Source organism: Bicyclus anynana, chromosome 11 (genome assembly GCF_947172395.1).
Source record: "Bicyclus anynana chromosome 11, ilBicAnyn1.1, whole genome shotgun sequence".
Classification (NCBI taxonomy): Eukaryota; Metazoa; Arthropoda; class Insecta; order Lepidoptera; family Nymphalidae; genus Bicyclus; species Bicyclus anynana.
The window spans coordinates 3,352,451-3,368,828 of NC_069093.1; the positions used below are offsets into that span (position 1 = coordinate 3,352,451).

The following is a 16,378-nucleotide window of genomic DNA, read 5'->3' on the forward strand; positions in this document are numbered from 1 at the left end:
GTAAGGGAATTCCTGGAGAACCTCTAATATGACAGAGACAATTGCTTGCAGCTATGAAACTCAGAACACCTATTAAACACAAGAAGGCTAGAATTACCAAAATAAAATGGTAAAACCTATCCACTGATAAGGGAAATGAAGTTACAGACAATATTAGGAGCTAATCTATACTAATACTAATATATGTATAAAGCTGAAGAGTTTGTTTGTTTGTATGTTTGTTTGATTAATGCGGTAATATCAGGAACTACTGGTCCGAATTGGAAAATTCTTTCAGTATTAGATAGCTAATTTATCGAGGAAAGCTATAGGCTATATATTATCCCCGTATAACGAAAACCACGTGGGTGAAACCGCGTGGCGTCAGCTAGTATTGTCTATAACTTCACTTTGACAGCCTCCGTGGCGCAGTCGTATGCGCGGTGAATTTACAAGACGGACGTCCTGGATTCGATCCCCGGCTAGGCCAATTGAGGTTTTTTTGGTCCAGGTCTAGGTAGGAGGCTTCGGTCGTGGCTAGTTACCACCCTACCAACTAAAACGTACCGCCAAGTGATTTAGCATTCCGGTACGATGTCGTGTAGAAACCGACCCTCCTCCTAACAAGTTAGCCTGCTTCCATTTCAGATTGCATCATCACTTACAATCAGGTGAGATTGTAATCAAGGGCTAACTTGTAAAGAATAAAAAAAAAGAAAAAAAAATTGTCTATTGCTTTGTAGCGGGCTTATCCGAAGCACCAGAATCAGAATGCCTGTCAGAAATCATAGACAAAGTGCACAAGGCGTTGCAGAAGTTGGAGTCTGAAGCCGCCGGTGAAGACTTGGACCTCATCGGAAAGAAGACCTTCAGCTTGCTCGTGCAAATCATTACTATGTTTTTGGAGACCCCTATACTTGCGTGTGACGCTCTCAATAGTGTAAGTTTTCACACTAATATTATAAAGGCGAAAGTTTGTGTGTAAGTGTGAAAGTGTATAAGTGTGTAAGTATGTTTGTTCTTCTTTTACGCTGCGGCTACTGAAGCGATTTGGCTGAAATTTGGAATGGAAATAGATTTTACTCTGGATTAACACATAGGCTATTCCATCATTATCATCCCGGAAAAATCCATGGTTCCTGCGGCATTTGTGAAAAACTGAATTCCACGCGGACGAAGTTGCGCGCGTTCGCTAGTTATTAATAATTTTATATACATATGTCTTTTTTTGTGTAAATAGGGTAGTTGACTCATATCGATCGTACATAAAATAAGGGTCCAAAATATATCGATATTAATAAATATATTCTAAGGATATCTTAAAAAACTTAATTTAAAAATCATGTATTAAAAAAAAATTCAAATGCCAAAAAACGCTGTCGACCATTTTGTGACGTCAAGATGTTACTTGATGTCACTATAAGAATAAACATCGAACTAAGGCATGTCCAATTTTTTGCTTCTCTCAGTCTTGTTATTACACGGTTTTTTCTTTTCTTATGTATTTAGATTGCCTTTTCTGTTACTTAGATGATAGTAAAACTAGAAGAATACCTCCGTTCCAGCAAACAAGCAGAGATACTGCCGCTACTGTCTCCGTTGCTGACAGCGGCACAACGCGAGCAGCAGGAGGCCACACTGCTGACCTGCGTGCTGACAGACCTGACATCAGCACTGGGACTTATAAGCGTAAGTAAAGTATACTTAATGTCAGCAGAACTAATAAACATGTTAAACCAATTAGAGTTGTTGCTGACAACAGCACAATCTTAGCTGCTGCTCACATCCTGCTAGGATGTGACACTGCTGACACGTGCTGACAGATTTGACATCAGCACTGAGATTTATAAGCGTAGGTAACTTATAATTAATGTCAGCAAAACTAGTAAAACATGGTTAAAACAATTAGAGTTGTTGGTGACAGTAGAAAAATTCAAACAGTAGGTGGTCACACTGCTGACCTGCCTGCTAATAGACCTGACATCAGCACTGAGACTTATAAGCGTAGGTAACTTATACTTAATGTCAGCAAAACTAGTAAAACATTAAAGCCATTATTGTTGAGTTGTTGCTGACAGTAGAAAATTGATAAAGGCGTGTGTCATATGGATAGTCGGGATTATTTGAATTACTTTGTATGAAAACATACAAAAGAAGTTTTTATTTTTTTGTTAAAAATATGTTAGTTATGCAGTTCGGCTCTTATAAGTGGACTCGACACCTTGTTGAAGCTATGGGAAATACTTCCGAGCAACCTGTATAATCTATACTAATATAATAAAGCTGAAGAGTTTGCTTGTTTGTTTGTTTGTTTTTTTGATTAAACTACTGGTCTGATTTAAAAAAATATTTCAGTGTTAGATTTTTTGTTAGACATTTATCGAGGAAGGCTATAGGCTATATATTATCCCCATGTTCCTACGGGAACGGGAACCACGCGGGTAAAACCGCGCGGCGTCAGCTAGTAGTTTATATGAATATTTGCAGGACGATAGCACCCCACCGCTCACGCAGACCGGCATCGCCTGTATAACCTCCTCCAGCGGCCACACGGCGCTGAGTCTAGTGTGCGCGCACCTTAACAGCCGCTTCAAGTGCGCAGAGCACTCTCTCAGCAGAGCCCGCGACCTCGTGGAAGCCGCTAGCGTAGCGGTTGAGGTTCACCAGCCCAAGTTACAACGTGGTAAGCAAATGTTTTTGATTAGTATGCGGGGCTGGTTTACAAGACTATGGTACCTAAAATTTGTCTTACTGACCCAGAGGTAGATAACAGCCGTGATTATAACTAACTAGCGGATGCACGAGACTTCGTCCGCGTAAAACTCGATGTAAACTTTTAACTACCCCTACCCTACCCCTACCCTGTACAAAAAAGGGATTGTTTCAAAGTTCTCTAAGAACGCCATCTACTGGTGTTTTAAAATAACGAATACTGTTTTCACAATTTTCGTAACGCATTGATCAACTTACTATTCAAGGCAAGCGTGTGTAACGAAATTTTCCACAAAATGTCTCCAATACTCAAGCAGGGCAAACTGGTTGGTCATCGCTGCGCTAGATTTGTTTACTTTTGTAAAGACTCCCAAACGTAGTGTTATTTTGTTGGTGACTTTGGGTGCGATACAAGTCCACAGCTAATTAGTCTATGTTGTCGACAGAACGCAAAGAGCTGTACAAGTCAATAGTGCTGCAGCTGTATCAGCTGGCGGACTGGACGCGCCGCGTCGCTGCGCTGCGCTGCGCCATCGGCGGCGACAGCGACCGCGTGCTCGGCGCCTGCGTGCGCGCCTTCAGCGTGCTCGCCGCGCTGGCCCGCAGCCTGGAGCACGACTCTGCGCACTCTGTGGCGTGAGTTGTTGTGTTACAAAAATTTTGAAAATTTTGAATTATTTTAGAATTTACACTATCGTGAGTGTTATTTATATTAATTGATTATGAAACACGGCTAAAACTCACGTTGTATTAGGTCGGAGTATGCCCGACTAGTTTCGAATCGATACGGGCCCTTAGTCATAAACTGGTTCTTGCAACGCGGCACGATCCAAAATGAATCAGTTCGAAACTAGTCGGGCATACTCAGACCTAATATCACGTGAGTTTTAGCCGTGTTTAATAATCAATTTTGAATTAAATTATTTTAAGTAATTTTCTAGTACATATGCCAAGTTTTACAAAAGTAACTTGAAATATGTAGAACTCTTCATACAAATTTTCAACCCCTGTTTCATTCCCTTCTGATTTAATTTTCGCGACTAAAAATATCTTTTATCCTTGTCAGTATTTATGGTCTCAAATCGTGTTAAGTTTAAGTGTAAATTCATCCAGTAGTTTCAGAGTGATGCCCGATAAAAAAAAACACGGACTGACAGACAAAAATTAAAAAAATATATATTTTTTTGCTTCAGTATCAATTATTTAATTCCCTCCAACTAAAATTTTCAAAATGTCTTCAATATACAGAGTTTTACCTGTTACAATTTAATTATGCCTCCGATTCACATCGTGAGGAAACCTGCGTATCAGAGAATTATCTTAATTCTCTGCGTCTGTGAAGTCTGCCAATCCGCATTGGGCCAGCGTGGTGGACTATTGGCCTAACCCCTCTCATTCTGAGAGGAGACTCGTGCTCAGCAGTGAGTCGAATATGGGTTGATGACGACCTATAGATAATTTCACTTCAATCGAACATTGACATTCCCCACAGCTCAGAGCTAGAGAGGCTGATAAAGTTCGCCGGCAAGAAGCTGTCGCCAGTGATCGACGCGCTGGTGTCGTACGTGGAGGACGCGTCGGAGGAGGAGGCAGCCAGCAAGTCCTCGCACCACACCAAGCTCATCCCGCGCCTGGAGTTCGAGAGGGCGCAGTTCTGCAAACACGTCATACTACTGGGGACCAAGGTCAAAGTAAGCATCCTCATGATCATTCGTCTGGACTGAGACCAAGTCAAAAGAGCTTTCAACGGTTCGCCCCACAACTGTGCTGTGTGGTGTTTTTTTTTTTTTTTTTTTTTTTTTTTTTTTTTTAATTAATTACAAGTTAGCCCTTGACTACAATCTCGTGATGATGCAGTCTAAGATGGAAGCGGGCTAACTTGTTAGGAGGGTGATAAAAATTCACACCCCTTTCGGTTTCTACACGGCATCGTATTGGAACGCTTAATCGCTTGGCGGTACGTCTTTGCCGGTAGGGTGGTAACTAGCCACGGGCGGAGGTTCCCGCCAGCCAGACCTGAACAAATTAAGAAAATCTCAATCTGCCCAGCCGGGGATCGAACCCAGGACCTCAGTCTTGTAAATCCACCGCGCATACCACTCCGCCACGGAGGTCGTCAAAAGCTACTACTACTACTACTGCTCTAAGTTTTTGAATGGCTGCAGCACTGCCATGTTCCGTGCGCTCTATCTGCCCCATTCTTTAATCTGTGAGATAAATATAAAAAATGTTGGCATAATTTTCAGATGAACTTCCAACATTACGTGCCCGAGACTGCGGACCGCGATTTCAAAATCAAAACTAAAGCAAACCAAAACAAGAACGCACCAGAACATGAGCCTGATGATGATGACAAAGGCGATGAGGAACCCAGTAAGTTACTTTTTTTTACCCACGTTGGCTGGTGGGAGGCTTCGGCCGTGGCTAGTTACCACCCTATCGACGAAGACGTACCGCCAAGCGATTTAGCGTTCCGGTACGATGTCGTGTAGAAACCGAAAGGGGTGTAGATTTTCATCCTACTCCTAACAAGTTAGCCCGCTTCCATCTTAGACTGCATCATCACTTACCATCAGGTGAGATTGTAGTCAAGGGCTAACTTGTAAAGAATAAAAAAAAATCAAAAAAAGGAGGAGATTCTCAATTCGACGCGTATGTTTTTTTTTATATTTGTTACCGCATAACTTCGTCATTTCTTAACTAATTTTAAAAATTCTTTTTTTGTTTGAAAGAGTATACTTTCACACCCATTTAATTTTCATGAAAATCGGTTCAGTAGTTTTGTGTTAAATTGAAAATAATGAAATTGTCCGTACTGTGGCGCTACCAAGCATGTTACATCGTGATCTAACGTGTATATAGTTTTGACAGAGGGGTAACCCCTTGCAAGACAGGTGACCTCTAGAAGGTCTGAGGCCTAACCCCTCTCATTCTGAGAGGAGACTCGCGCTCAACAGTGAACTCAATATGAGTTGATAATTTTAATAATTTTAATAATAGATATTAGCCGTGCTAGCCCAGTGGATATGACCTCTGCCTCCGACTCCGGAGGGTGTGGGTTCGAATCCGGTCCGGGGCATGCACCTCAATCGGTGAAGGAAAACATCGTGAGGAAACCTGCATACCAGAGAATTTTCTTAATTCTCTGCGTGTGTGAAGTCTGCCAATCCGCATTGGGACAGCGTGGTGGACTATGGGCCTCCTCTCAGAATGAGAGGAGACTCGAGCTCAGCAGTGAGCCGAATATGGGTTGACTATAATATTATTCCAGTGGATGTAAGCCGGAGTGACGTCGACACAGTGATACTGTCACCATATAACAGCGACCGGGAAGAGAACGAGGGGGAACAAAGTGATGAAGAAACTTCTAGAAGGAAACTTAGGAGACTTTCATAAACATATGTTCTATGTAGATGTTTTATAAGAATAAAATTTATATTTTCATATTATAAATTCTTTAATTTTTTTATCGGAAGTAAAACTTATCAAAAGTTTATATTTGATTAACTTCAGAGGTAGTGAAATTAAAACGTCTGAAAGGTTTTTTTGGTATATAAAAATAACTTATAGCCCGTAATTTGTAATTATATATATTGATTGACAAAATTATATTATAGAAGTGATGCCGCGGGGTAAAACCAGTATATTTATATTATAAGTTAGAAACTTTCTTGTCAAAGTTACTCGTAATTATTCTAACTCTTAAATCTATTAATGATAAGTATGTGGTATTGAGTAAGAGGACGATGGATAGTTTACGTTTGCCTTTACAAGGAATAGAAATTATACTACAGCCTTTCTTGATGAATACTGTTTACCAACAAGTAAATTAGAAATTAAGGTAGAAAACGCATGCCATTTCATAACTTTTTTATTTAAAATTATGTATGGTTTGTTTGTAAAATGTTATATTAAATATATTAACCATATCTTAATTGTTCTAAGCTTATTAATAAAATTTATTTTCGTTAATTTAAGAACAAGTTAATTATATTTATTATTAGGTGTGATTTAAATTCCTCATTTTAAATTTGTTTGTTGGTAAACAGTACACATCAAGAAACGCTGTATAGAAACTATTCATGTTATTTTTTATTTTCTATCCTTATTCCTTATGTTTTATTTGTCATCGTTATTTTTTTGAATTTAATGGATATCCGAAGAGGATTTATATTACAGAACAGTACCTATTTCGATAAACCACCCGAAAAAGAAAAACAAAATTCAAATTTCAAATCGCGTTCCAGAAGAATTTATTCTTCAATCAACATCAGAAAAATTTTGCATTTCTGCATCAATCAAATCCCAAACTTCAAACCTTCAACACACTGCAAAAAAAACAGAACCAGAACAAAATAGAATATAAAAAAGTAAAAAAAATAATCAACAAACCACAAACCTCACATTGAAGACTGTGATTCTGCCGAAGAAGACAAGACCAAGTTAAACAATGCCTTGCTATCCGTGCTGCAGTCCTTGCTACACCTACAGCTGCAGTGGGCCTTGCTATTCCTACTGTTCCCCTTGCTGTGGATCTTGTTGCTGGTATGGCTGCTGCTAAGCGGCGGAACACAGCCACGCTTGGTTACCAAGAAGCAATGCTGCGTACCTAGTTACAGTCCACGCTTGTGTCGAGGAAAACTATGGCTTAACGTGTAACCACGCGTATTTGTGAGAAGCAGAGAGATCTGATCGCTTTGTGCAGAGCAGAATTACTCCTCGCAAGAGTTAAGAACGGAGCAAGAGAACCGTTGATGGCAGTGAAGTGCTGCGTTCGAGAGTAATGCTCCTCAAATGAGTTCGAAGCGAACTCTATGCCTCGCTAGAGTCGATCAGAGCTAGTTCTCGTCAGTGAGCCGCTGGAAATGGCGGTGAAGTTACTGCGTTCGAGAGAATGCTCCTCAAGAGCTGAATGCTGTGGACTCTATTCTTCGCAAGAGTTGACCGGAGCAAGTTCTCTTCAGGAGATGGCAGTGTAGTTGCTGCGTTATAGAGTACTCCTCAAGAGTTGAATGCACTGGACTCTGAAGAGAGCAAATCTATTCGGTGAAACTACTGGAGATAGAGTTGCTGTTACAGAGTAATGCTCAGGAGTTGAATGCAGTGGACTTTTCCTCGCTAGAGTTGAACGGAGCAAATCTCTTTGGTCTTCTTCAGAGGACCTATGTAAGTGGAGTTGCTGCGTTCTCGAGCAAACGAGTTGAACCTTCCTCGCTAGTGGAACGGAGCAAATCTCTCCAGTGAGAATTTTCCGGAGAATGCGGTGGAGTTGCTACGTTCGTAAAGTCTAGCTTGGACTCTAGTTTCTCGCAGAGTTGAAACAGAGGAACTATCTCTAGTGAAATGCCGCTAAAGTAAGCGGTTCCTATGTTCGAATAAGCTCGAAACGAGTTGATTCGCGAGGTTTTTGAAGGGTCGATAGTGCTTTTCGAGTTTCGCTCCTCCTAGAGTCGCCGGCGATCCGAAGACGTCGAGGTAGTCTCCGTCTTTCTCTCTGGGACTCGTAAGGTTGAGGCCTTGGAGTCATTGGCGTGGCCGGTAGAGGACTCGCGAGGTAAATTCGGCAATGTTGCAGTCTAACAGTTTATGTAACAGTGTATGTGATTGGGTGTTTAATAAAAATATGTTCAGGTCACTATTTCTTGCTTTTTATTCTTGTATCTACTAGGTTTATCTTTATCAGATTAGCCCTTAATTTGCCAGACAAAAAGATTGCCACGAAGTTGGCGACTGATATTATGATACGATGATTTCTAATAATATCCTGTATAAATAGCGCATGGAGGAGCACGAGCTGCAAATTCCAATTCTTTGTATTGAAACCAGCGCCGCAGCGGCCTGCTTGGAATCAAAATGCATATTTGGTACTAAAGCAATAAATAACATTGTAAAATAGTGATTGATAAATAAACTATAGAGTTTGTTGCAAGCTCTTCTTGGCCAAGACGTACAAGCAGCTGATGTTGGTGTCCCAAGGTGCTGGAATGACCATGCATCGGAAAGCGCGGTGTTGGTAAGCCGTGATGCCTGTCGGCTCGAGACCGTAGTGTTAGAAAGTCCGTGCAAAAGGCCCATGTCCAGCAGTGGACGTCCATCGGCTGCTAATGATGTTTATGATGAACACAATAATGAGGCATCGTCCTACCTGAACTTCTATAGTAAAGAGTCAATCTATATTTGAATTAAGACTAATTAAGTAGCGTATTCAGCCGTAGTCCCACACCACAACAGCTTCCACAGAGGCAGTAGATGCAACACGAGGTATTCCCACGAGCCCTGTAATAGGAGATACAAGGTTGTAGAGCCTTGTAAAGGTAAATTAATTTCTAGCTTGACCAGAAGAATACAAAACCTGGTTTGAGCGCGCCACAGGTAGGTACCTACTTTTTTACTCCCGACGCAAAAAGAGGGGTGTTATAAGTTTAACATGTCAGTCTGTCTGTGGCACCATAGCTTCCGAACGGATGAAGCGATATTTCAATTTAGTTTTTTTTACGTAGTAAAGGTGACTTATGTGCGAGTGTTTTAGACATGTTTGATGAATATCGGTTGAACCGTTTAAAAGTTGTGGGGGGTGAAAGTGCGGAAGAATAACCGAATGCCTGCAAATGTACTCGAGTGGGGTCTCAAATGAAAGCGCACAGAAAGAGAATATTGATGACTTGATCGAGAGTGTAATTAATAATTTCATGACATGTCGAGGATTTTTATTTTCCTGTTGACTACACCTAAGCCTAACATACGTGCTCGTGCAGTGTACAAAGATAATTTCAAGCAGTGTCTATGAATAAGTGCAAGATACAAAGCCGCCAAATGATTGGGGTCTCATGAGAGTCAAGGAAAATGAACAGTGGCACAAACAAAATTGTAATCGCACAAGATTTTAAGCCACTTGCCTTTTTTGTAGCCATTTTTCATTGAATACACGTGTTGTCAGATTTTACTGTAAAAGTTAATAAGTGATTTTTATTTAAATCATGAGATACCTATCACGTAGGTACCTTGTATACAATTTACTATGTGCGTTGATTACCTTAAGTAATTTGATTTTTTTTTTAAGATTGATAACAAGTTAGCTCGCTTACATCTTAGATTGCATCATCGCTTATCATCAGGTGAGATTGTAGTCAAGGGCTAACTTGTAGAAAATAAAACATGTACCTACTTTACATACTTACTCACCCATTCATGCCGCCTATATCCTTGCAAGGACCTTCAGGGGTTATCATTTGAGCATAGCTGGGCCCTGCCCCACATCCTGGGATACTATAGTCATTAGAGCCGCTGGGACCAGCCTCCGGGCGCTGGCAACCCAGGGAAGCAAATTTCACAGGCATTACTCCAATTCTGAAACTAAAAGTAAAATTAATATCTACGCTGCTGAATTGTTAACCATTTGTGAATTTAAAAAAAATATTACGATTGGATTTTATTATTTTGCATACAAACTAGCAGATAGGTTAATGGAACAATCCTATCCGTCTAGTAAAATAATGAAAAATAGTGAGAAAAACTATCTTTACCGGCTTTCCGATTTCCCGACCACGCAGCCGCACTGTCTCCAAATCTCCCAAAACAAACTCACTCCACCTTCAGTGTTTGCTTAATGTTGCCAGCTAAAGAATCACTATTTTAGATTAGTAGGTAAGTATTAAAAATTCTTTTACTATTGGAAAGCTATATTATCAGCAAGTAACTAGGGCTATATTTATTCCTTGTATTCTCAGGAGAAAACGCCGGGCAAGTCTTCATTTTACGTCATTGTAAAGTAATCAAAAACTATAAAACTACCTATAATTATGATGATGTGGATATAGGACAGGAGGAAAGCCTCATTATCACATAGCAGATGGACGTTCACTTCCGAACGTAGACCTTTTGTCGGGACTTTCTAGCAAAGGATTCGCAAGAAATAGAGGAAAATACCAGAAGTTGGCAACACATTGAGGGCGCTTTGAGTGCGCAGAATCTTCGCGAGTTGGGCAACTTCCAAATCCATACACATTTTCAGTCCAGGATTCAAACTAAATATTGTTATCTATGGTGTCCAAAGTTATTGTCATCCAAAGGGCTAACGGTAATAGATGGGTAATATTAAGTATTTTAAACTAGTTGACCTGGTGGACTTCTTACCATTATTGATAAAATAAATGTTCGCATAAAAATTATATGTAACTAAGATTAGGCTAGGCTATCCTATCTAGGCTAGGCTAGGCTATTAAGCCAAAGAAAGCAAACATGACCAGTATAGACTTTATTGCACAGTAAAATTAGATACATGATCAGTATAGACGTTATTGCACAGTATAATTTGTCGCTGACCGCACACTAGCCGCACGACGGGCCGCAGCAGCTAGCGCAGAGCCCGCCGGTGCAGCCGCCGATACAGCCATGCCCGCAGCTGAAGTACGAGCCTGCTACGCCGCCGCGGGCGCTGGGAATATAATGAATAACCATAGATAAGAATATGCCTATTACATTACATAGTTATGAACTGGCCCAGCAAACTTTATTACTATTAACGCTATTAAAAAATATGGGTTAATGGTAGAAAGTTCAATATTAGAAGTTAGGGTTGTATGTATTTTTCAATGTCATCATAAAAAAAATTGAAACTGGCAACACGCTAGAGTTGCGCGTTTGCTATATAAATATTTCCAGGAGCGTAATTAATTTGATTGAATAACTAATACGTACGTACGAACGTACATAATGAAATAAAAAAATAGTTAAGACTGATTATAACTAGTATTATATATTAAAACTAGTTAAAAATGCGTTTGTAAATGGAGCCTTTTTTTTCAAACTTAATATAGCTAAGGGCCAGCGCAGATAACGGTCAGGGGTTTACAGTTCTTCACAACGTTTGTAATACGTTGTGAAGAATTACAAAATATAATTATTACTAATTGTGCGGCTAGGAATACGTATATTTATACTAGCGGATGCTCGCGACTCCGTTTGCGCAAATTTTTGTTTTTCCTATTCCTAAATCCTAAACAAACCATGGATTTTTGCCGGTTGAATGTTTAATTTATCACTGTACCAAAATTTATCTAAATCGGTTCAGCGGTCTAGCCTTCAAAGCCGTGATAGACAGATTTACGAGTACTTTCGCATGTATGTATACGTTACAGAGATCGCGGATTTCTTTCGTCTCCGCGGGGTCTAAATATTCTTACCCATGTATACAGCCGATCTCTCCACAAGGACCTCTGCAGTTGGCGCCTATTGCGTGTACACAGCACGGTCCTTCACCGCACCCGACACGATATGAAAGAGGGCCACAGGGACCGGCCATGGGACCCTGGCAACCCAGGCAAGCATATTTCACAGGCATTAGTCCGAATTATTAAGTGTCAGCATAAATATATGTTATTTATATTCTTCGCAAAAAAATACGATAATATAAAGACTAATTTTTTTATAAATTTTATAACACTGAAATTTTTTCTAAATGTGACAGAATTTTTTGTTTTTTTTTTAATTTTGAAAACATTTACTCAGGAAAGAGGTTTTATTGCAATCAACACTGAGGTCTGTTCTGTACATTTCTCTTTTTCCGATTGTCAGCATTGAAAAAAAATAAGCTTTAAAGGCAAAATTTCTGTCAGTATTTTCAGTAACAAATTCAAAGTGAACCTGTAACAGTTTTTATTAAATTAAATAAAGTATAGCTTTATAAAACGAAAAATTCCTTATATTCTCAGTCTTACGATTGATAGCTTATCGAAAATACATACCTATTGTTATCACAGAATATAGAAAAAACAGCTGTGTATATTGTATTCTGAGTATTCCCAGTATTGCTAAAATTCCAGGCTGTTTTATCCCTAGGGAACACTGCAGGACGGCCTTTTGTAGGGACTTCAAAACATCACGATCCTGAGTCGCCTGCATCCAGCGAAGGTATACGGGGATAAAATACATCATCGCTTTCCGTTAAATTTTTAGAATTCATCCAGTAGTTAGTGAAGCTTATTCGTAGCAAATAAACAAATCAAATCTCACCTCTTTTTAATTAAGTTTAGCTATAGTACCTATAATTTTTTACAGGTCAATTTTAATCTATAATGCCGTGCGCTTCAAGTTGCGGTGTCCCGTGCTGCGGGCAAGTGGCCGGGTGCCAGTATCCGGCGCCATTTTGCGGCCCATGCTGCGGTGTGTGCGTAGGCCCTTGCGGCAGGCCGTTTGGGACTTACAGCTGGAGATTTAGACCTTGCTGTTGATACATGACCTACACTTGCGTGATTGTAAATCTATTTTAATTTTAATTATCCAAATTATTTTTATCTTGTAATGTTGTCTGTATCCGAATTCTTCTCTTTTAACTCGACTTTTCAATAAAATTATTCTTAAATTAGGTGTGTTTTATTGGTGAGAACTATAGATAATAAATACACTATAGTGAGAACTGAATAGAGAATTTAAGTGGCATTATTTTTCCGAACAGCAAGAGGCCCAAATTCAACTGAGACGAGTTCTTGGACGTTCTCCCTTTAGAAATTACGGCTAAGGGACCAACTGTGCTTCAGGGTACCGTTTTCCTCATATCGTCGGGTCGGGATAAGGAGGCCTACCTACACGTACCTATGCATTTAGACTGTTCTTTCCAACTCTATGCTTGTACAACTATGTTATTGCTGAATAATAGTAAATAAATACTTATTACTAAGAAAACTCTAGAATTATTTGGAAATCTTAATTTAATTCCACAAAAATCTTCACAATATCTTGACGCCCACGTGCCGCGGTCTGTGCCAGCGTGCTATCCAAACCAACATTACACAGGACAGTTTTCAACAAGGACCGCATGGTCCACAGCATGGCCCGCATGGACCGCACGGGCCGCAAGGACCGCATGGGCCACAGCACGGTCCGCAAGGGCCGCACGGTCCGCAACAGGGTTTCGGGCCACAGCATGGTCCACAAGGGCCGCACGGTCCGCAACAGGGTTTCGGGCCACAGCAGGGGCCACACGGTCCGCAGGGCCCACATGGCCCGGGGCACGGACCGCATGGGCCGCAAGGAGCACAGCATGGCCCGCAAGGACCACAGCATGGCCCGCAAGGACCACAGAAAGGCCCGCAAGGACCACAGCAAGGACCACAGAAAGGACCGCAACACGCCATATTTTCCTGATTTTTTATAAAGTATTTAAATTCTTTAAAAGGTTCCACTGTAATTTTGTATTCGAATAATATCTTCACTTGGTATTTTACTGTTTTTATATTAAAAGAATTTTAAATTTTTTATCAAAAGATTTTTCTTATAAAAATATAAATGTGTCCTGTGTAGACGTGTGTAGAAAACTGAAAAAAATAATTGTTCTTTCAAAAACATTATTCGTAATTTGAATTATTTAATTTATTCTTACTTTTTTATAGGAAAAGAAATCAAAGAAGATTTGTGCTATAAATGGTTATGCTCGACACAAACGTTTCCACAACTAACTATTATAACTAGAAAATCGCATAGCTATTCATCGTTGGTAATTTTGATTATATGGGCGTCCTTAAATCCTATTACTACATAATATAATCCTAGGATTTAAGGAACCGATTTTAATTTTTTTTTAACCATTTTATAGCCACTTTATTTAACAGTGTTAATTTAGTTAAGTTATTCCAAAGGGAACAGGAACTATGCGGGTGAAACCGCGAAACTTCTGCTAATTTTTAACCGCCGCCGCCGCCGACGGAAAAAGAGGAGTGTTATAAGTTTGACATGTTTGTTTGTCTGTCTGTCTATGGCACCATAGCTCCCGAAGGGATAAAGCTTAATACAATTTCGTTTTTTTTTATATTAAAGGTGACTTAAGTGCGAGTGTTCTTAGACATATTTGATGAAAATCGGTTGAGCTGTTTAAAAGTTGTGGGATGTGAAAATGGGGAAGAATGTCTGCAAATGAAAGCGTCTCAAAGGGTCTTAAATGAAAGCGCACTGAAAGAGAATATTGATGAATATTGCAATGTATTTAATTTATTGTTTTTTTTTCTCTCTTTTTTTTGTATGATGTGTATTCTGAATAAACTTTTCTTTCTTTCTTTCTTTCTGATGACTTGATCGATTAATAATTTCATGACCTTCGGGAGTATTTCATGATTTTCAATTGTATGTTATGTTATAAAGTACCTACTACCGGATCAGCTATTAAATATTCCATGACATGCAATGACATTATATAGACTGCAGTAACTGTTCAAGAAAACTTTTTGGCTGGTGGGAGGCTTCGGCCGTGGCTAGTTACCACCCTACCGCCAAAGACGTACCGCCAAGCGATTTAGCGTTCCGGTACGATGCCGTGTAGAAACCGAAAGGGGTGTGGATTTTCATCCTCCTCCTAAAAAGTTAGCCCGCTTCCATCTTAGACTGCATCATCACTTACCATTAGGTGAGATTGTAGTCAAGGGCTAACTTGTAAAGAATAAAAAAATAAAAAAAAAAGGCACATAAAAGTTGTTCCCAATGTTAAGCGGGGAACAGCTATTTGACAGGTTTTCATATAATCTTCTGTCAGTTCCGTGAGCCGTACGAATGACAGTGATCATCAGTCTCGTCTATGTACCGTATGTACAATGTACTCGTATGTCGTTGATGACATGTTTGTATAGTTTATTAACTGTATAGAAGAATTTTTGTTAGTCATATTTCCTCCTATTTCCAACTAGATGAACTCAGTGTCAGGTTATGACACGCTGTGACTGGTAGTGTGATCTCAACTCGGGTAATCTAATATCAGGAAATCTTAGAAGTAATAATCATTTTAAATTCTTATAAGTAATGGTTCACACTATGAATTAGTTATTTACACGTAATTTTATGTTTAATACTTTTATCCTTCAAAGAGTTAGTAGAAACCTAAGTGCTACTACTACTAAAATTTTCAAGTAATCACGTCTCAAAAAAATATATAAAAAAATTCAATCCAGTAGAACGATAATGAATATTTAAAAAAGTGTCAACTATCATATTAATGCCTCGTTATTTTGTCTCATCACTACAACGACAAACAGTTGGCATAACCTTGAAACCTTGTACGCCAGTTGGAAGTTACATCGCCCATTCGACCACGACCTGTCAGAAATGCAATCTCTGAGCGGTCGGACTTTATCATCAAATTTAGGTGACTTTTTGTAGATCTGTAAAAAAGAAATGTCCCACCACTCACGTATTTGTTATTATCAGTTATAGCCAAAGTTTTATGTAGCTACCAAATCCTCCAAGGCTGCCTGACGTTTCCCACACACACTACCGATTATAATTATCGTCATATTTCCTTCCTCCTATATCACTAGCTATTGGTGAAAACCGCTTGAAAATGCGGACTTTGAGGCATAGACCAATTACCACAGGACCTGCCTCGCTAGACGTTACCCCTCTGTCAAAAGTATATGATCACGATCTAACGTGTTTATACAAACTGCGTCTATATTAGAATCGATGTTTCATTGTGTTAAAAATACGTGTGTGTATTACGATTTATAGTTTATAGTTGTGTGTAGTGTAAAGACACATGATATATTTATTGGTGTTAAATATTTTTTACCTTCGATAACCGCATAAGCTTCTCCATGCACGTTAACAAAGCGAGAAAAAAGGCCGCATACGTAATGGATGCCTTTACGCTATGATAAATAAGAAAAGTAAATTGTCCCTCCGCTCAAAGCTAACGCTTTATAAAACT

General features: G+C 39.5%; 2 protein-coding genes and 1 long non-coding RNA gene across 3 annotated transcripts in view; 1 reads left to right on the forward strand and 2 right to left on the reverse strand.

Annotated features, from left to right (window-relative positions):
* Positions 1-6,144, forward strand: part of LOC112049896 (Fanconi anemia group I protein) — a 29,840-nt gene extending 23,696 nt beyond the window's left edge. Inside the window, exons 19-25 of the mRNA XM_052884280.1 lie at positions 723-919; positions 1,510-1,668; positions 2,467-2,662; positions 3,138-3,327; positions 4,184-4,382; positions 4,938-5,064; positions 5,963-6,144. Of these exons, the coding sequence (XP_052740240.1) occupies positions 723-919; positions 1,510-1,668; positions 2,467-2,662; positions 3,138-3,327; positions 4,184-4,382; positions 4,938-5,064; positions 5,963-6,087 (1,193 nt within the window). The 3' untranslated portion in view covers positions 6,088-6,144. The remainder of the gene's footprint in view (positions 1-722; positions 920-1,509; positions 1,669-2,466; positions 2,663-3,137; positions 3,328-4,183; positions 4,383-4,937; positions 5,065-5,962) is intronic.
* Positions 6,145-6,260: 116 nt separating this feature from the next.
* On the reverse strand, positions 6,261-10,217 carry LOC112049901 (uncharacterized). Its single transcript, XR_008251257.1, has 3 exons — positions 10,112-10,217; positions 9,874-10,044; positions 6,261-8,967 (listed from the first exon to the last, which is right to left on the reverse strand). It is a non-coding gene; the product is annotated as an uncharacterized LOC112049901 (long non-coding RNA).
* A 718-nt stretch (positions 10,218-10,935) lies between these two features.
* On the reverse strand, positions 10,936-12,213 carry LOC112049900 (small cysteine and glycine repeat-containing protein 2-like). Its single transcript, XM_024087962.2, has 2 exons — positions 11,874-12,213; positions 10,936-11,125 (listed from the first exon to the last, which is right to left on the reverse strand). Exons 1-2 carry the CDS (start codon positions 12,029-12,031, stop codon positions 11,020-11,022), a joined length of 264 nt encoding a protein of 87 aa, XP_023943730.2. The 5' UTR covers positions 12,032-12,213; the 3' UTR covers positions 10,936-11,019.
* Between the last annotated feature and the right edge of the window lie 4,165 nt (positions 12,214-16,378).